The sequence below is a fragment of the Oncorhynchus nerka genome, linkage group LG4 (assembly GCF_034236695.1).
Source record: "Oncorhynchus nerka isolate Pitt River linkage group LG4, Oner_Uvic_2.0, whole genome shotgun sequence".
NCBI classification, from domain to species: domain Eukaryota; kingdom Metazoa; phylum Chordata; class Actinopteri; order Salmoniformes; family Salmonidae; genus Oncorhynchus; species Oncorhynchus nerka.
In genome coordinates this window covers 15,266,185-15,288,448 of record NC_088399.1, presented here as the reverse complement: position 1 = coordinate 15,288,448, position 22,264 = coordinate 15,266,185, and the positions used below count along the sequence as shown (strand labels likewise).

General features: G+C 45.8%; 1 protein-coding gene across 5 annotated transcripts in view; it reads right to left on the bottom strand.

Annotated features, from left to right (window-relative positions):
* dennd1a (DENN/MADD domain containing 1A) overlaps positions 1-22,264 on the bottom strand; it is a 215,850-nt gene that overhangs the window by 6,907 nt on the left and 186,679 nt on the right. For 3 of the 5 annotated variants that reach the window (XM_065017252.1, XM_065017255.1, XM_065017254.1), the window contains 8 exons: positions 20,737-20,838; positions 20,527-20,614; positions 10,477-10,517; positions 10,209-10,280; positions 8,203-8,259; positions 7,370-7,534; positions 4,121-4,183; positions 244-314 (listed from right to left, as the gene is read on the bottom strand). In XM_065017252.1, the coding sequence (XP_064873324.1) occupies positions 244-314; positions 4,121-4,183; positions 7,370-7,534; positions 8,203-8,259; positions 10,209-10,280; positions 10,477-10,517; positions 20,527-20,614; positions 20,737-20,838 (659 nt within the window). The remainder of the gene's footprint in view (positions 1-243; positions 315-4,120; positions 4,184-7,369; positions 7,535-8,202; positions 8,260-10,208; positions 10,281-10,476; positions 10,518-20,526; positions 20,615-20,736; positions 20,839-22,264) is intronic. The other 2 variants (XM_065017253.1, XM_065017256.1) reach the window with 1 other exon arrangement.

Sequence of the window (22,264 nt, the reverse complement as noted above, 5' to 3'; positions counted from 1 at the left end):
ATGAAGATGGTGATGATGAAGATGGGTGATTTGAGGATGTGTATAGTGTAGATTATGAGGAACTAGGTGATGACGATGATGATGAAGATGGGTGATGAGGATGTGTATAGTGTAGATTATGAGGGACTAGATGATGAAGATGATGGGTGATTTGAGGATATGTAAAGTGTAGCTTATGAGGAACTAGGTGATAACGATGATGGTGATGATGGGGATGTGTATAGTGTAGCTTGGTGGTCTTACTGTTCAGGGCTACTCTCCAGGCCCACGTTGCTGCGAGGTCTCTTGGCCACCTGAGGCCTAGGTGGACGGGCCTGTGGAAATATAAAAAATAAAACAAACTCACAAACAAGCTATTCTAATCGAGTTACACTAACGGACACAGACACAAAATATTGTGCACATATGTTAGCCCATATGCATGTTGATATGTCAATACACATGCTTAGACATTAGCCCGTATGTGAATATCAGTTGATAGGTCAAATGTCATATCCACACAGAATATAGTGATCTTCTCCTGTCTGACACCAAAGACACCTTGGATGGGGTAGGATGTGTCATAACAGAGCAACCCTACAGCTAGAGACCAGGTGTGGTCAGAGGTCATGGGGTTCAGTGAGGGGTTAGAGGTCAAATGTAATCTGGTATTTCCAGCTGCCCAAGATGCCCCCAGCCCTGACCGTAACCCAGAGGGTCAAACTCAGTGGGAGGAGGTAGGAAAGAACTACAAGACTAATTAGTGTGTGTGTGTGTGGGGGGAGGGTGTCTTGGAAACAATAGAGTCTGGGAAACAATAGAGTCTGGGAAACTATAGAGCCTGGGAAACAATAGATAGGGTCTTGGAAACAATAGAGTCTGGGAAACAATAGATAGGGTCTTGGAAACAATAGAGTCTGGGAAACAATAGAGTCTGGGAAACTATAGACTGGGACACTATATAGTCTGGGAAACTATAAAGACTGGGAAACAGAGTCTGGGAAACTATAGAGACTGGGAAACTATAGAGACTGGGAAACTATAGAGACTGGGAAACAATAGAGTCTGGGAAACTATAGAGACTGGGAAACTATAGAGACTGGGAAACTATAGAGTCTGGGAAACTATAGAGTCTGGGACACTATATAGTCTGGGAAACAATAGATATGGTCTTGGAAACAATAGAGTCTGGGAAACAATAGAGTCTGGGAAACTATAGAGACTGGGACACTATATAGTCTGGGAAACTATAAAGACTGGGAAACAGAGTCTGGGAAACTATAGAGACTGGGAAACTATAGAGACTGGGAAACTATAGAGACTGGGAAACAATATAATCTGGGAAACAATATAGTCTGGGAAACTATAGAGACTGGGACACAATATAGTCTGGGAAACAATAGAGTCTGGGAAACAATATAGTCTGGGAAACTATAGAGACCGGGACACAATATAGTCTGGGAAACTATAAAGACTGGGAAACAGAGTCTGGGAAACTATAGAGACTGGGAAACTATAGAGACTGGGAAACAATATAATCTGGGAAACAATATAGTCTGGGAAACTATAGAGACTGGGACACAATATAGTCTGGGAAACTATAAAGACTGGGAAACAGAGCCTGGGAAACAATAGATAAAGTCTGGGAAACAACAGATAGAGTCTGGGAAACAATATAGTCTGGGAAACTATAGAGACTGGGAAACTATAGAGACTGGGAAACAAAAGAGTCTGGGAAACAATATAGTCTGGGAAACTATAGACAGAGTCTGGGAAACAATAGAGTCTGGGAAACTATAGAGACTGGGGAACTATAGAGACTGGGACACAATATAGTCTGGGAAACTATAGAGTCTGGGAAACAATAGAGTCTGGGAAACAATAGAGTCTGGGAAACAATAGAGACTGGGAAACAATATAGTCTGGGAAACAATATAGACTGGGAAACAATAGAGTCTGGGAAACAATATAGTCTGGGAAACAATAGAGACTGGGAAACAATAGAGTCTGGGAAACAATAGAGTCTGGGAAACAATATAGTCTGGGACACTATAGAGACTGGGACACTATATAGTCTGGGAAACTATAAAGACTGGGAAACAGAGCCTGGGAAACTATAGAGACCGGGAAACAATATAGTCTGGGAAACAATATAGTCTGGGAAACTATAAAGACTGGGAAACAATATAGTCTGGGAAACTATAGATAGGGTCTTGGAAACAATAGAGTCTGGGAAACAATATAGTCTTGGAAACAATAGAGGGTCTGGGAAACAATAGAGTCTGGGAAACAATATAGTCTGGGAAACAATATAGTCTGGGAAACTATAGAGTCTGGGAAACTATAGAGTCTGGGAAACTATAGAGACTGGGAAACAATATAGTCTGGGAAACTATAGAGACTGGGAAACTATAGAGACTGGGGAACTATAGAGACTGCGACACAATATAGTCTGGGAAACTATAAGGACTGGGAAACAGAGTCTGGGAAACTATAGAGACTGGGAAACAATAGAGTCTGGGATACAATAGAGTCTGGGACACAATAGAGTCTGGGAAACAATAGAGTCTGGGAAACAATAGAGTCTGGGAAACAATAGAGACTGGGAAACAATAGAGACTGGGAAACTATAGAGACTGGGAAACAATAGATATAGTCTGGGAAACTATAGAGTCTGGGAAACTATAGAGTCTGGGAAACTATAGAGACTGGGACACAATATAGTCTGGGAAACTATAGAGACTGGGTAACTATAGAGACTGGGAAACTATAGAGACTGTGACACAATATTGTCTGGGAAACTATAGAGACTGGGAAACTATAGAGACTGGGAAACTATAGAGACTGGGGAACTATAGAGACTGCGACACAATATAGTCTGGGAAACTATAAGGACTGGGAAACAGAGTCTGGGAAACTATAGAGACTGGGAAACAATAGAGTCTGGGAAACTATAGAGACTGGGAAACAATAGAGTCTGGGATACAATAGAGTCTGGGACACAATAGAGTCTGGGAAACAATAGAGTCTGGGAAACAATAGAGTCTGGGAAACAATAGAGTCTGGGAAACAATAGAGGCTGGGAAACAATAGAGGCTGGGAAACAATAGAGGCTGGGAAACAATAGAGGCTGGGAAACAATAGCGAGGTAGGGAGTGAGAGGATGAAGAAGAGAGGAAAGGGAGGGATGGGTGTAAAAAGTGAAAGGCTTAATTAATCCTGAGCAGGGAGGGAGGTCATGGGTGGGGGGGGTTATGTGGTGTGGTGTGTGAGAGAGTGTGTGTGTGAGTGTGTGGGTGTGAGTGCGTGTGCGCGCGCGATAGGGGGAGCTTCTTCATCATTGCACCATGAATGATGACACCTTTTCTTAAGGATCTTTAGAACGATGTGGTTGTGTGGTGGGGGTTGTTATCGCTGGGATAGAACCAAAGCCTGTGGGTCCTCGGGACCAGTAATAGGATTGAAGGGAAATGTAAAGAGAAGCATTACACAAGCTCCAGAGAAATAGCTCAGGCCAGTGTAACATACGACAGTGGCTTAGCAGCCATGAGTTTAAGTAACTGTTAAAGAGCTGTGCACTAGATGTCACACACACATACACACACACACACACACACAGGAGAAAACTCAGGTATACACACTGAAACAGAGCAGAAAGATCAGGTGAATGAATGGGAGTAGATTTGTCCCTCCAGTCAACGGTAGGTTAAGGAAAGGAAAGGGGGATACCTAGTCAGTTTTCCAACTGAATGCCTTCAACTGAAATGTGCCTTCCACATTTAACCCAACCCCTCTTAATCGACATCCACGTCATCGGCACCTGGGTAGCAGTTATTGTTGTGGGTTAACTGCCTTGCTCAAGGGCAGAAGGGCAGATTTTTACACCTTGCCGGCTCAGGGATTTGAACCAGCAACCTTTTGGTTAATGGCCCAACGCTCTAACCGCTAGGCTACCTGTCGTTCAAAGGTCACCTTGTACCTCTGAGAGCACAGCATGATAGATGGAACATACCTGTGACGCATACTCTGACAGGATACCAGTCGATAAGCACGCACGCACACACGCACAAACACCACTTCACAAACTCAGGTGCCAAGGCCAGAGACTAGAGGTAGAGGGGTAGAGTGGGCAGGTACTCACAGGCCGCGCGTTGCCGCATTGGAGCCTGGGAGGAGGGGGCCGAGGGGGAGGCTCTCGGAGGGGCTGCACCAGAGACACCCAGGGGTCACACACATAAATAGCAATGGAGGGACATGATAATGTACACACACAAACATTCTGTATATGGATGCACACACACACACACACACACACACACACACACACACTACATTACATGTACATATTTGTTTCTTCTTCAGATGGAGTGACCCAATCTCACATATTCCTTATTTAGTCTGCATCCCTGCCTGACAATACACAACCCCACCACACAACCCCACCACACAACCCCCACCACACAACCCCACCACACAACCCCACCACACAACCCCACCACACAACCCCCACCACACAACCCCCACCACACAACCCCCACCACACAACCCCACCACACAACCCCCACCACCCAACCCCACTACACAACCCCACCACACAACCCCCACCACACAACCCCACCACACAACCCCACCACACAACCACCACATCAGACAACCCCATCACACAACCACCACATCAGACAACCCCATCACACAACCACCACATCAGACAACCCACATCAGACACAACCACCACATCAGACAACCACCACATCAGACAACCCCATCACACAACCACCATCACACAACCACCATCACACAACCACCACATCAGACAACCCCATCACACAACCACCATCACCCCACAACCACCATCACACAACCACCACATCAGACAACCCCATCACACAACCACCACATCAGACAACCCCATCACACAACCACCATCACACAACCACCACATCAGACAACCCCATCACACAACCACCACATCAGACAACCCCATCACACAACCACCACATCAGACAACCACCACATCAGACAACCCCATCACACAACCACCACATCAGACAACCCCATCATCACAACCACCACATCAGACAACCCCATCACACAACCACCACATCAGACAACCCCATCACACAACCACCACATCAGACAACCCCATCACACAACCACCATCACACAACCACCACATCAGACAACCCCATCACACAACCACCAACACACAACCACCACCACATAACCCCCACCACACAACCCACAACCCCCACCACAGAACCACATCACACAAGCCCCACAACACAACCCCCACCAAACAACCACATCAGACAATCCCCACCACACAACCCCCACCACACAACCACATCAGACAATCCACATAACCCCACAACCCCCACCATACAACCACATCAGACAACCCCCACCACACAACCACATCAGACAATCCACATAACAACCACACAACAACCCCCACCAGACAACCACAGACAACCCCACCACAAAACCCCCACCACACAACCACAGACAACCCCCACCACACAGCCCCCACCAGACAACCACACAACCCCCACCACACAACCACATTAGACAACCCCCACCACACAACCACATTAGACAACCCCCACCACACAACCACACCAGACAACCCCCACCACACAACCACATTAGACAACCCCACCACACAACCACACCAAACAACCCCACCACACAACCAAACCAGACAACCCCCACCAGACAACCACACCAGACAATCCCCACCACACAACCACATTAGACAACCACTACAACATCCCCTCCACTCAATACCACGTACCCACACCAACACAAAAACAGATGTTGCTAGGCCCTCCTTGAACAAAGTCTCAGCTAACTGACACTGTATCCTCGTTGCGGATGACAATGCTTTTAACGAACGTTGTCCTGACAGGTGTGTGTGTATATTAGAAAGAGAGAGGACGTGTGTGTCCTAATTATTCAGCGCTATAATGAGAGGAAGAGATGGATGGAGGGTGCTGGGAGCAAAACCTCAACAACGTTCTCTCTCTCTCTCTCTTCTCACCCGCATTCCCCTCTTTTCTCTCTTCATAGCAGCGGAGGAGGCAGAGGCATGAGGGCTACTGGGGGGGTTACCATAGCGACATAATGAACGGGGTCCTCTGTCAGCGTGGTGTCACCATCGTCACGGTGATGTGTCTTGGAGTCCCCTGTGGTCATGGTGACACAACGTGGGTGACAGTGGTTGAGATGCTTTTCAGACCAGAGTACCTCTTAACCTTCTCCTTGTTTAAAGCTTTAACAACACTATGTCTTGGAGTATGGCGACTAAGTATTGATTTGATTTTTTATTTATTTTATGTTGACTGTAAAGTATTACGCTTGATTTCACTCCAGCTTAGTTAGGGTTGCTAGACACTAACTAGTGGAATGGTTTAACTGAGATCCAATGCTATTATTGTTTAAAAATGAGATCCGTTGGTATTATTACGTTTAGAAATGAGATCCAATGGTATTATTTAGAAATGAGATCCAATGGTATTATTTAGAAATGAGATCCAATGGTATTATTTAGAAATGAGATCCAATGGTATTATTTAGAAATGAGATCCAATGGTATTATTTAGAAATGAGATCCAATGGTATTATTTAGAAATGAGATCCAATAGTATTATTTAGAAATGAGATCCAATGGTTTTATTACATTTAGCCAGTGGAGACTCAGAGACATGGATGACAGGATGGATCAGAGCGAGTGGAGACTCAGAGACATGGATGACAGGATGGATCACAGAGCGAGTGGAGACTCAGAGACATGGATGACAGGATGGATCAGAGCGAGTGGAGACTCAGAGACATGCATGACAGGATGGATCAGAGCGAGTGGAGACTCAGAGACATGGATGACAGGATGGATCAGAGCGAGTGGAGACTCAGAGACATGCATGATAGAGCGTGTGAAACATGAGAAACAACAAGGAATGAGTGCAACAAAAGAGATGGAACGATAGAGAACCAATAACAACGATTGTGATAAAATTATAGAACTGACAGCACAGTAGCAAAAGGAGGACAGTCACACTGTGTAAATCAGATAGATATTTCTATAGTTATAACGATGACTGTAAATAGGAAAGACTGGGGGAGACTTTTCTTTAAACAACTGTGACTATAGGAAAGTAGTGTTTTTTTAGGAGCATATGTGTCATTCCTAAATATAGCAGCATTAAAACAGTCAGTCCAACAGATTGACAGTCAGTGAGGAGAGATCAGACAGTTGAAGATATGAGGTTTTATATGCTGCTTATGGTTTTGCAGACTTACAGTATAGGAGGCCTTCTCTCACACACACACACACCCTCATTGACCTCTCAAATTCACCCCACTTTCTATCCCTCCTGTTCCTCTCACCCACCTGTCCAAAGTGCACAGTGATAGGACGCCGTTCGTCCCAGGTGCGGGCGCTGCCGTCCTTTCCGTCTGTGGAGGTGGGCGACCCGGCAGTGGTGCCCTCCTCCCCGGTGCCCGTTCCTGTGCCACCAGTGCCCACTGTCGAGGAGTAGCCATTCTCTGCCAGCTCCTGGAGAGGGGCACAAGAATACGGAGGAGGTTGGCGTGGCTGGAGGGGGTAGTGGTGGTGATGGTCCCCATGCAGGGAGAGGGGGAGTGGAAGGTCGAGGGAAGAGGCCCTACAGGGCTATAGTGGAGGGGGCATAGGTGAGGGGTACAAGGGTAGGGGACGGCCAAAGCAGGATAAAAGGAGGGCCAAATAGGGGTTAGAGGGGCAGATAGAGGATTTAAGGAACATAATAGGGCCATATTTGGAGAAAGGGTGTGAGAGAGGGAGGGAAAGGACCAAGATGAAGGAGCAGAATTGTAAAGATGTAAAGTTGGAGGGTCAAGTTGAGAGGTGAGAGGTCAACATAGGATCAAATTGAGAGTGTCAAGATGAGAGGTCAACAGAAGGTCAAGTTGAGAGGGTCAAGTTAAGGAGATCAGGTTGGAGAGGTGAGAGGTCAAAAGAGAGTCAGGTTGGAGAGATAAACACACAGCGGAAGGAAGAGTGACAGCCAGGTGTGGGAGAGGAAAAAACATCAGTGAGTGAATTCTGTCGTCCATTGAGTGGCAGCGCATTTGTGTGTGTCAGTTGTGTTCTGTGAAGTTGTTCTTCAGGCGGTGATTTGGACCAAAGACAGACATTGATAAAGATGAACAAAACCCAAACGCTGAACACAAATAACTAGGCACCTTTTGCTTTAGTCGGCTCTTGACTTCCTTTATCCCCATCCTGGCATGATCTTTAGCCTTTGGAGGGAAAACACACAAAGGGTTATTTAGCAGATTTAGTTTCTGTTGATGTCTGTAAGTCAGGAGTCATCTTGCGTTCTACCTTTAAAGGGGCTATCAGCAGTTGCTACATCCATTTTTGGACTCTGTCAGAGTGACCATCAAGATCTTGGTCACCTCCCTGAACAAGGCCCTTCTCCCCCGATTGCTCAATTTGGCTAGGATGCCAGAACTAGGAAGAGTCTTGGTGGTTCCAAACTTCTTCCATTAAAGAATGATGGAGGCCACTGTGTTCTTGGGGACATTCAAAGCTGCAGAAATGTTTTGGTACCCTTCCCCAGATCTGTGCCTCGACAAAATCGGACAATTCCGTTGACCTCATGGCTTGGTTTTTGCTATGACATGTACTGTCAACTGTGGGACCTTATATAGACAGGTGTACCTTTCCAAATCATGTCCAATCAATTGAATTTACCACAGGTGGACTCCAATCAAGTTGTTGAAACATCTCAAGGATGAGTAATAGAAACAGGAAGCACCTGAGCTCAATTTCGAGTCTTACGTAAATAAGGTATCTGTTTTTTATGTTTAATACATTTACAAAATAAAAAAAATAAAACTGCTTTGCTTTGACATTATAGGCTATTGTGTGTTGATTGATGAGGACAATAAATAATTGAATCAATTTTAGAATAAGGCTGTAACGCAAGTAAACGTGGAAAAGGGGAAGGGGTCTGAATACTTTCTGAATGCGCTGTACATACACTCACTGGACAGTTTATTAGGTACACCCTTCCTACAGACAGTGAGTCACATGGCCGTGGTTTGCTTTATAAAGCAGGCAGACAGGCAGAGACATTCAGTTACTGTTCGTTTGAACGTTAGAATGGGCAAAACAAGTGACCTAAGCAACTTTGAGCGTGATATGATCGTAGGTGTCAGGGGAGCTGGATCCAGTATCTCAGAAATGGCCGCCCTGCTAGGCTTTTCACGCACGACAGTGTCTATGGTTTACCTACAATGGTGCGAAAAACAAAAAACATCCAGTCAGCAGCAGTCCTGTGGGTGAAAACAGCTCGTTGATGAGAGATATTGAAGGGAAATGGCAAGAATTGTGCAAGCTAACAGGCGGGCCACAAACAAATAAATAACAGTGGTGTCCTTGTCACGGATGGGCTTTTGCGGCAGACGACCACACCGGGTTCCACTCTGATCAGCTAAAAACAAGAAGAAGCAGCTCTAGTGGGCACGCATTCACCAACAGTAGACAATTGAGGAGTGGAAAAACATTGCCTGATCCAACGAATACTATTGTGGATTTGTCAGGATTTGGCATAAGCAGCATGACGCCATAGACCACTCCTGCCTGGTGTCAATGGTACAGGCGGGTGTAGGTGGTGTACCGGTGTGGGGAATGTTTTCCTGGCACACGTTAGGTCCCTTGATACCAATTGAGCAACGAACGTTTCCGACACCTTGGAGAATGCACGCCCGAAGAATGCAGGCTGTTCTGGATGCAAAGGGGGGAACGACCCAGTACTAGATGGGTGTACCTAATAAACTAGCTGGTGAGTGTATATAACCATTGATTCTTGAAGAAAATAACTTACAGATGCCTCATGAGCTTAGTTCAACGCTTGTACTCCACCAGATCCCAAAATATAAGCTTGTTTTACGCAATTGTTTGTAAACAATGTAATTGTAAACAAACACTATATAGCTTCAAAACATGGTTAAAACTATAATTTGAATATCATGGATGGTCAGTCCTTGCATCCAGAGCTGTCTATTAATTTGAAAGTGGTTACATTTCTCCAGCCACATCCCTAAGCTCATTACCAAAACCAATGTGTTATTGTTTGAACTGCAGATGGCCCCTTTAGAAAGTGGCAGCAATATGGCGAGAGTTAACAGTGAAATATTTTGGGAGGGTCATGGTGTAATTGTCATGATAGAGGGACACTTACAAACTTATAGACAGTTTTCATGGCCGGGTTAGCCTTGGTCCTCACTGTGTTAAAGATAGCACCGCCCCCTTTCTGTTGGAGACAAAGCAATTGTTAGCGGCACAGCTAACAATTACATGGCAACAGTCATAGAAATGTTGCCATTGTTTTCTACCATAAAAGAAATTCCCTAAACTTTCTCTCTCAGCATATGAGAAATCAACAGTTTATTTACTCATGTGACTGTGTTAAATATGGGCACTTTTGTGGGTTGAAATGCAGGACCTACCTTTACTGTGAATAGCCACTGGTGGTAGTTTTTGTCGCTGCCTTTGGAGTTAACACAGAGGAGAGGTCACAAGGGTGAAAGGTCAACGTCTTAACACAGTGGACCATTCTATATTCTATAGAGCAGTGGTTCCAAAACTGTGGGTCGGGACTGCTTTTTCACTGCTCAACCCTTAAGGTGGGTTACGACTCAACAGACACCTTAATTGGTGGGTCGCAAAGCAAAACATGTGGGAACCCCTGCTATACAGATTAGTAATGGGACATGAGTTAGGACCACTGACTTCTCCCCTGCTATACAGATTAGTAATGGGACATGAGTTAGGACCACTGACTTCTCCACTGCTATACAGATTAGTAATGGGACATGAGTTAGGACCACTGACTTCTCCCCTGCTATACAGATTAGTAATGGGACATGAGTTAGGACCACTGACTTCTCCACTGTTATACAGATTAGTAATGGGACATGAGTTAGGACCACTGACTTCTCCACTGTTATACAGATTAGTAATGGGACATGAGTTAGGACCACTGACTTCTCCACTGCTATACAGATTAGTAATGGGACATGAGTTAGGACCACTGACTTCTCCCCTGCTATACAGATTAGTAATGGGACATGAGTTAGGACCACTGACTTCTCCACTGCTATACAGATTAGTAATGGGACATGAGTTAGAACCACTGACTTCTCCACTGTTATACAGATTAGTAATGGGACATGAGTTAGGACCACTGACTTCTCCCCTGCTATACAGATTAGTAATGGGACATGAGTTAGGACCACTGACTTCTCCACTGCTATACAGATTAGTAATGGGACATGAGTTAGGACCACTGACTTCTCCACTGCTATACAGATTAGTAATGGGACATGAGTTAGGACCACTGACTTCTCCACTGCTATACAGATTAGTAATGGGACATGAGTTAGAACCACTGACTTCTCCACTGTTATACAGATTAGTAATGGGGCATGAGTTAGGACCACTGACTTCTCCCCTGCTATACAGATTAGTAATGGGACATGAGTTAGGACCACTGACTTCTCCACTGCTATACAGATTAGTAATGGGACATGAGTTAGGACCACTGACTTCTCCACTGCTATACAGATTAGTAATGGGACATGAGTTAGGACCACTGACTTCTCCACTGCTATACAGATTAGTAATGGGACATGAGTTAGGACCACTGACTTCTCCACTGTTATACAGATTAGTAATGGGACATGAGTTAGGACCACTGACTTCTCCACTGTTATACAGATTAGTAATGGGACTGACTTCTCCACTGCTATACAGATTAGTAATGGGACATGAGGACCACTGACTTCTCCACTGCTATACAGATTAGTAATGGGACATGAGTTGGGACCACTGACTTCTCCCCTGCTATACAGTTAATGGGACATGAGTTAGGACCACTGACTTCTCCACTGCTATACAGATTAGTAATGGGACATGAGTTAGGACCACTGACTTCTCCACTGCTATACAGATTAGTAATGGGACATGAGTTAGGACCACTGACTTCTCCACTGCTATACAGATTAGTAATGGGACATGAGTTAGGACCACTGACTTCTCCACTGCTATACAGATTAGTAATGGGACATGAGTTAGGACCACTGACTTCTCCACTGCTATACAGATTAGTAATGGGACATGAGTTAGGACCACTGACTTCTCCACTGCTATACAGATTAGTAATGGGACATGAGTTAGGACCACTGACTTCTCCACTGCTATACAGATTAGTAATGGGACATGAGTTAGGACCACTGACTTCTCCACTGCTATACAGATTAGTAATGGGACATGAGTTAGGACTTCTCCACTGACAGATTAGTAATGGGACATGAGTTAGGACCACACTGCTATACAGATTAGTAATGGGACATGAGTTAGGACCACTGACTTCTCCACTGCTATACAGATTAGTAATGGGACATGAGTTAGGACCACTGACTTCTCCACTGCTATACAGATTAGTAATGGGACATGAGTTAGGACCACTGACTTCTCCCCAGAACAGGGCTCCGGGCAGCCGAGCGGAAATGGAGGAAAACTCGCCTCCCTGCGGACCTGGCATCCTTTCACTCCCTCCTCTCTACATTTTCCTCTTCTGTCTCTGCTGCTAAAGCCACTTTCTACCACTCTAAATTCCAAGCATCTGCCTCTAACCCTAGGAAGCTCTTTGCCACCTTCTCCTCCCTCCTGAATCCTCCTCCCCTCCCCCTCTCTGCAGATGACTTCGTCAACCATTTTGAAAAGAAGGTCGACGACATCCGATCCTCGTTTGCTAAGTCAAACGACACCGCTGGTTCTGCTCACACTGCCCTACCCTGTGCTCTGACCTCTTTTTCCCCTCTCTCTCCAGATGAAATCTCGCGTCTTGTGACGGCCGGCCGCCCAACAACCTGCCCGCTTGACCCTATCCCCTCCTCTCTTCTCCAGACCATTTCCGGAGACCTTCTCCCTTACCTCACCTCGCTCATCAACTCATCCCTGACCGCTGGCTACGTCCCTTCCGTCTTCAAGAGAGCGAGAGTTGCACCCCTTCTGAAAAAACCTACACTCGATCCCTCCGATGTCAACAACTACAGACCAGTATCCCTTCTTTCTTTTCTCTCCAAAACTCTTGAACGTGCCGTCCTTGGCCAGCTCTCCCGCTATCTCTCTCAGAATGACCTTCTTGATCTAAATCAGTCAGGTTTCAAGACTAGTCATTCAACTGAGACTGCTCTTCTCTGTATCACGGAGGCGCTCCGCACTGCTAAAGCTAACTCTCTCTCCTCTGCTCTCATCCTTCTAGACCTATCGGCTGCCTTCGATACTGTGAACCATCAGATCCTCCTCTCCACCCTCTCCGAGTTGGGCATCTCCGGCGCGGCCCACGCTTGGATTGCGTCCTACCTGACAGGTCGCTCCTACCAGGTGGCGTGGCGAGAATCCGTCTCCTCACCACGTGCTCTCACCACTGGTGTCCCCCAGGGCTCTGTTCTAGGCCCTCTCCTATTCTCGCTATACACCAAGTCACTTGGCTCTGTCATAACCTCACATGGTCTCTCCTATCATTGCTATGCAGACGACACACAATTAATCTTCTCCTTTCCCCCTTCTGATGACCAGGTGGCGAATCGCATCTCTGCATGTCTGGCAGACATATCAGTGTGGATGACGGATCACCACCTCAAGCTGAACCTCGGCAAGACGGAGCTGCTCTTCCTCCCGGGGAAGGACTGCCCGTTCCATGACCTCGCCATCACGGTTGACAACTCCATTGTGTCCTCCTCCCAGAGCGCTAAGAACCTTGGCGTGATCCTGGACAACACCCTGTCGTTCTGAACTAACATCAAGGCGGTGGCCCGTTCCTGTAGGTTCATGCTCTACAACATCCGCAGAGTACGACCCTGCCTCACACAGGAAGCGGCGCAGGTCCTAATCCAGGCACTTGTCATCTCCCGTCTGGATTACTGCAACTCGCTGTTGGCTGGGCTCCCTGCCTGTGCCATTAAACCCCTACAACTCATCCAGAACGCCGCAGCCCGTCTGGTGTTCAACCTTCCCAAGTTCTCTCACGTCACCCCGCTCCTCCGCTCTCTCCACTGGCTTCCAGTTGAAGCTCGCATCCGCTACAAGACCATGGTGCTTGCCTACGGAGCTGTGAGGGGAACGGCACCTCAGTACCTCCAGGCTCTGATCAGGCCCTACACCCAAACAAGGGCACTGCGTTCATCCACCTCTGGCCTGCTCGCCTCCCTACCACTGAGGAAGTACAGTTCCCGCTCAGCCCAGTCAAAACTGTTCGCTGCTCTGGCCCCCCAATGGTGGAACAAACTCCCTCACGACGCCAGGACAGCGGAGTCAATCACCACCTTCCGGAGACACCTGAAACCCCACCTCTTTAAGGAATACCTAGGATAGGATAAAGTAATCCTTCTCACCCCCCGCCCCTTAAAAGATTTAGATGCACTATTGTAAAGTGGCTGTTCCACTGGATGTCATAAGGTGAATGCACCAATTTGTAAGTCGCTCTGGATAAGAGCGTCTGCTAAATGACTTAAATGTAATGTAAATGTATACAGATTAGTAATGGGACATGAGTTAGGACCACTGACTTCTCCCCTGCTATACAGATTAGTAATGGGACATGAGTTAGGACCACTGACTTCTCCACTGTTATACAGATTAGTAATGGGACATGAGTTAGGACCACTGACTTCTCCACTGCTATACAGATTAGTAATGGGACATGAGTTAGGACCACTGACTTCTCCACTGTTATACAGATTAGTAATGGGACATGAGTTAGGACCACTGACTTCTCCCCTGCTATACTGATTAGTAATGGGACATGAGTTAGGACCACTGACTTCTCCACTGCTATACAGATTAGTAATGGGACATGAGTTAGGACCACTGACTTCTCCACTGCTATACAGATTAGTAATGGGACATGAGTTAGGACCACTGACTTCTCCCCTGCTATACAGATTAGTAATGGGACATGAGTTAGGACCACTGACTTCTCCACTGCTATGGGACAGAGTTCCGTCTTCAAGAGACCACTGTAATGGGACATGAGTTAGGACCACTGACTTCTCCACTGCTATACAGATTAGTAATGGGACATGAGTTAGGACCACTGACTTCTCCACTGCTATACAGATTAGTAATGGGACATGAGTTAGGACCACTGACTTCTCCACTGCTATACAGATTAGTAATGGGACATGAGTTAGGACCACTGACTTCTCCACTGCTATACAGATTAGTACTTCTCCCCGCTATACAGATTAGTAATGGGACATGAGTTAGGACCACTGACTTCTCCACATGCTATACAGATTAGTAATGGGACATGAGTTAGGACCACTGACTTCTCCACTGCTATACAGATTAGTAATGGGACATGAGTTAGGACCACTGACTTCTCCACTGCTATACAGATTAGTAATGGGACATGAGTTAGGACCACTGACTTCTCCACTGCTATACAGATTAGTAATGGGACATGAGTTAGGACCACTGACTTCTCCACTGCTATACAGATTAGTAATGGGACATGAGTTAGGACCACTGACTTCTCCACTGCTATACAGATTAGTAATGGGACATGAGTTAGGACCACTGACTTCTCCACTGCTATACAGATTAGTAATGGGACATGAGTTAGGACCACTGACTTCTCCACTGCTATACAGATTAGTAATGGGACATGAGTTAGGACCACTGACTTCTCCCTGCTATACAGATTAGTAATGGGACATGAGTTAGGACCACTGACTTCTCCACTGTAATGGGACATATACAGATTAGTAATGGGACATGAGTTAGGACCACTGACTTCTCCACTGCTATACAGATTAGTAATGGGACATGAGTTAGGACCACTGACTTCTCCACTGCTATACAGATTAGTAATGGGTAGTTGGGACATACAGATTAGTAATGGGACATGAGTTAGGACCACTGACTTCTCCACTGCTATACAGATTAGTAATGGGACATGAGTTAGGACCACTGACTTCTCCACTGCTATACAGATTAGTAACCCATGTCCCATTACTAACGCTATACAGATTAGTAGTGGGAGGTTAGACCACTGATCTCCCTAGTAAACATGTCCCATTACTAACGTCTATAGCAGTGGAGGAGTCAATGTCCCTAACCCATGTCCCATTACTAACGTCTTAGCAGTGGAGGAGTCAATGGACCAACCCATGTCCCATTACTAACGTCCACTGACTTCTCCATAGCAGTGGACGTCTCAATGTCCCTAACCCATGTCCCATTACTAACGTCTATAGCAGTGGAGGAACCAATGTCCCTAACCCATGTCCCATTACTAACGTCTATAGCAGTGGACGTCTCAATGTCCCTAACCCATGTCCCATTACTAACGTCTATAGCAGTGGAGGAGTCAATGTCCCTAACCCATGTCCCATTACTAACGTCTATAGCAGTGGAGGAGTCAATGTCCCTAACCCATGTCCCATTACTAACGTCTGTAGCAGTGGAGGAGTCAATGTCCCTAACCCATGTCCCATTACTAACGTCTATAGCAGTGGAGGAGTCAATGTCCCTAACCCATGTCCCATTACTAACGTCTGTAGCAGTGGAGGAATCAATGTCCCTAACCCATGTCCCATTACTAACGTCTGTAGCAGTGGACGAATCAATGTCCTAACCCATGTCAAATTACTAACGTCTATAGCAGTGTCCCTAACCCATGTCCCATTACTAACGTCTATAGCAGTGGAGGAGTCAATGTCCCTAACCCATGTCCCATTACTAACGTCTATAGCAGTGGAGGAGTCAATGTCCCTAAACCATGTCCCATTACTAACGTCTATAGCAGTGGAGGAGTCAATGTCCCTAACCCATGTCCCATTACTAACGTCTATAGCAGTGGAGGAGTCAATGTCCCTAACCCATGTCCCATTACTAACGTCTATAGCAGTGGAGGAGTCAATGTCCCTAACCCATGTCCCATTACTAACGTCTATAGCAGTGGACGTCTCAATGTCCCTAACCCATGTCCCATTACTAACGTCTATAGCAGTGGAGGAACCAATGTCCCTAACCCATGTCCCATTACTAACGTCTATAGCAGTGGAGGAGTCAATGTCCCTAACCCATGTCCCATTACTAACGTCTATAGCAGTGGAAGGAGTCAATGTCCCTAACCCATGTCCCATTACTAACGTCTATAGCAGTGGAGGAGTCAATGTCCCTAACCCATGTCCCATTACTAACGTCTATAGCAGTGGAGGAGTCAATGTCCCTAACCCATGTCCCATTACTAACGTCTATAGCAGTGGAGGAGTCAATGTCCCTAACCCATGTCCCATTACTAACGTCTATAGCAGTGGAGGAGTCAATGTCCCTAACCCATGTCCCATTACTAACGTCTGTAGCAGTGGAGGAGTCAATGTCCCTAACCCATGTCCCATTACTAACGTCTGTAGCAGTGGAGGAATCAATGTCCCTAACCCATGTCCCATTACTAACGTCTGTAGCAGTGGACGTCTCAATGTCCCTAACCCATGTCCCATTACTAACGTCTATAGCAGTGGAGGAGTCAATGTCCCTAACCCATGTCCCATTACTAACGTCTATAGCAGTGGAGGAGTCAATGTCCCTAACCCATGTCCCATTACTAACGTCTATAGCAGTGGAGGAGTCAATGTCCCTAACCCATGTCCCATTACTAACGTCTATAGCAGTGGAGGAGTCAATGTCCCTAACCCATGTCCCATTACTAACGTCTATAGCAGTGGAGGAGTCAATGTCCCTAACCCATGTCCCATTACTAACGTCTATAGCAGTGGACGTCTCAATGTCCCTAACCCATGTCCCATTACTAACGTCTATAGTAGTGGAGGAACCAATGTCCCTAACCCATGTCCCATTACTAACGTCTATAGCAGTGGAGGAGTCAATGTCCCTAACCCATGTCCCATTACTAACGTCTATAGCAGTGGAAGAGTCAATGTCCCTAACCCATGTCCCATTACTAACGTCTATAGCAGTGGAGGAGTCAATGTCCCTAACCCATGTCCCATTACTAACGTCTATAGCAGTGGAGGAGTCAATGTCCCTAACCCATGTCCCATTACTAACGTCTGTAGCAGTGGAGGAATCAATGTCCCTAACCCATGTCCCATTACTAACGTCTGTAGCAGTGGACGTCTCAATGTCCCTAACCCATGTCCCATTACTAACGTCTATAGCAGTGGAGGAGTCAATGTCCCTAACCCATGTCCCATTACTAACGTCTATAGCAGTGGAGGAGTCAATGTCCCTAACCCATGTCCCATTACTAACGTCTATAGCAGTGGAGGAGTCAATGTCCCTAACCCATGTCCCATTACTAACGTCTATAGCAGTGGAGGAGTCAATGTCCCTAACCCATGTCCCATTACTAACGTCTATAGCAGTGGAGGAGTCAAGAGTCAATGTCCCTAACCCATGTCCCATTACTAACGTCTATAGCAGTGGAGGAGTCAATGTCCCTAACCCATGTCCCATTACTAACGTCTATAGCAGTGGACGTCTCAATGTCCCTAACCCATGCCCCATTACTAACGTCTATAGCAGTGGAGGAACCAATGTCCCTAACCCATGTCCCATTACTAACGTCTATAGCAGTGGAGGAGTCAATGTCCCTAACCCATGTCCCATTACTAACGTCTATAGCAGTGGAAGAGTCAATGTCCCTAACCCATGTCCCATTACTAACGTCTATAGCAGTGGAGGAGTCAATGTCCCTAACCCATGTCCCATTACTAACGTCTATAGCAGTGGAGGAGTCAATGTCCCTAACCCATGTCCCATTACTAACGTCTATAGCAGTGGATGAGTCAATGTCCCTAACCCATGTCCCATTACTAACGTCTATAGCAGTGGAGGAGTCAATGTCCCTAACCCATGTCCCATTACTAACGTCTATAGCAGTGGAGGAGTCAATGTCCCTAACCCATGTCCCATTACTAACGTCTGTAGCAGTGGAGGAATCAATGTCCCTAACCCATGTCCCATTACTAACGTCTGTAGCAGTGGAGGAGTCAATGTCCCTAACCCATGTCCCATTACTAACGTCTATAGCAGTGGAGGAGTCAATGTCCCTAACCCATGTCCCATTACTAACGTCTATAGCAGTGGAGGAGTCAATGTCCCTAACCCATGTCCCATTACTAACGTCTATAGCAGTGGAGGAGTCAATGTCCCTAACCCATGTCCCATTACTAACGTCTATAGCAGTGGAGGAGTCAATGTCCCTAACCCATGTCCCATTACTAACGTCTATAGCAGTGGAGGAGTCAAGTCCCTAACCCATGTCCCATTACTAACTATAGCAGTGGAGGAGTCAATGTAACCCATGTCCCATTACTAACGTCTATAGCAGTGGAGGAGTCAATGTCCCTAACCCATGTCCCATTACTAACGTCTATAGCAGTGGAGGAGTCAATGTCCCTAACCCATGTCCCATTACTAACGTCTATAGCAGTGGAGGAGTCAATGTCCCTAACCCATGTCCCATTACTAACGTCTATAGCAGTGGAGGAGTCAATGTCCCTAACCCATGTCCCATTACTAATGTCTATAGCAGTGGAGGAGTCAATGTCCCTAACCCATGTCCCATTACTAACGTCTATAGCAGTGGAGGAGTCAATGTCCCTAACCCATGTCCCATTACTAACGTCTATAGCAGTGGAGGAGTCAATGTCCCTAACCCATGTCCCATTACTAACGTCTATAGCAGTGGAGGAGTCAATGTCCCTAACCCATGTCCCATTACTAACGTCTATAGCAGTGGAGGAACCAATGTCCCTAACCCATGTCCCATTACTAACGTCTATAGCAGTGGAGGAACCAATGTCCCTAACCCATGTCCCATTACTAACGTCTATAGCAGTGGAGGAGTCAATGTCCCTAACCCATGTCCCATTACTAACGTCTATAGCAGTGGACGTCTCAATGTCCCTAACCCATGCCCCATTACTAACGTCTATAGCAGTGGAGGAGTCAATGTCCCTAACCCATGTCCCATTACTAACGTCTATAGCAGTGGAGGAGTCAATGTCCCTAACCCATGTCCCATTACTAACGTCTATAGCAGTGGAGGAACCAATGTCCCTAACCCATGTCCCATTACTAACGTCTATAGCAGTGGAGGAGTCAATGTCCCTAACCCATGTCCCATTACTAACGTCTATAGCAGTGGAGGAGTCAATGTCCCTAACCCATGTCCCATTACTAACGTCTATAGCAGTGGAGGAGTCAATGTCCCTAACCCAAGAATAGCAGTATTCTTGAATTGTTTTAATTAATTTTTAAACAGAAAACATCAATGAATTGGACAGGGAGTTGTTTACTTCAGTTTCAAAACGTTGACTTCTGTTTAGTGCCTACTGGTTTATGGTGACCTTGGAGGCGCATAAAATGTCTGCCGGTCCCCAACCACAGATCAAGTCAAGTGCTTTGAGACCGAGTTAAAAAAAAAACGTGTCATTTTTTTTATATGATTGTATTCACACCTGCATACTCTCCCATGTTGATCTCATCCTCGAAAACATCACTGAAGCCCTCACCAGCGTTCAGCAGGTCCAAGCGGCCATCGATGAACTACAGAGATGGAGAAAGGTTTATTCCAATGAGAAATGGGGTGTGTGTGCGCATATTATTGTGTGTGTGCCTATTATTGTGTATGAGCCTATTATTGTGAGTGTGTGTGTGTGTGTGTGTACCTGTTTGAAGAGCTGCAGCTGGATGGCGTTCTGCAGGAACTGTCTCATGGCACTGGAGCGGTGGGTCACAAAGACCTCCTCACTGAACGTTATTGGCTCTCCCTGAAGGTACACAAAAACATGGACCAATCAGCAGGAAGTATATCCAGTGACATCTTGGATCTGGTTTGGCATTCAATGTGTTTTTACAATGGCCGTTAGTAGTGCGTGTTTGACATATCAACATTGAGTTTCTCTTCCAATCCACGACTATGAAGTGATCTTTGTTTTTATATACGTTTTTTATATATTTTTTTTACAAGTTTAAAGAACAACATTTAATCAAATAGGCTGAATAGAAAACAAACTACAGTAAATTAAATAAAGATAGCCTCCCGAGTGGCGCAGCGGTCTAATCCAGGCTGTAACACATCTAGCCGTGATTGGGAGTCCCATAAGGTGGCGCACAATTGACCCAGCGTCGTCCGGGTTTGGCCGTTATTGTAAATAAGAATTTGTTCTTAACTGACTTGCCCAGTTAAATAAAGGTTAAATAAAATGTAATAATAGTTTCCTTTTTTTGGAGGTAGAGTATGAAAACCTATTTTGACCACTAGATGGCACTGCTGCGTAAGACACAAGACAGCAGGAGTGGAACTAGACATACTATATTAGTGTAACGTTCCCTGTGTCCAACATTGTGTTTGTGTGTGTGTGTGTGTGTGTTTGTGTCTTAGGTGTGTATTACAGTTTGTTTGCACGGATTACATTTTCCCTCCAACTTTCCTCGACGAAAGCTGCTCTCCTCTGGAATGTGTACGTAAGAGAAGGAGGAGAGGTAGAGAAGAGGAGAAATTGAGGGCAGGGAGAATAAGATAACATACAGAGAGAATGGTGGAGGAAAGAGCGAAGTAGGAGAAAGACACCAAGGGAGATGCCACTCAATCCACCAACGGCAGGTACTGAACATTACCACTATCCCTAGCCCATCTTTACAACCACTTTCCAACATCCAGTTAAGACTTCTTCATTTGCTGAAATACAATGTGAAAATATTACATGTAGCTCCTTTAAACACGTTTCTAAAATGATTTGTTTGGATCCTGGATGCTGATTGGTTGATAGCAAGGAGTTATTCATCACAATCCCTGTGTAACGCCTGTTAACAGTTCCATTTAAATTGTCAATGTCCAGCCAGGCCATTCATAAACTTCATCTCCCCTGGAAAAAAAGGGTCAAGACATTATCTCCCCATGCATGTAGCCTAGCTTAGAATTAGGTTTGCAACATTGGGGATTTGTCCCCGTTGTGCCATATGAACATGTTGCGAAGAGACTGACGCTTCTCTAAACCAGACGAATTCATTTATCAGGATCATTATAATGGATACACACAAATCATTGGCAATAGAAACAAAGGTAAAACAAACAAAAATGGACATTTCGTCTGCTTGAAGTGATTGTGTGTTAGCCTTAGTTGGCTAGCTAGCAGAGAAGTAGCTAGCCTGCACAGCTACATGCCAATGACTTGCTTAGCATACCAACCATTT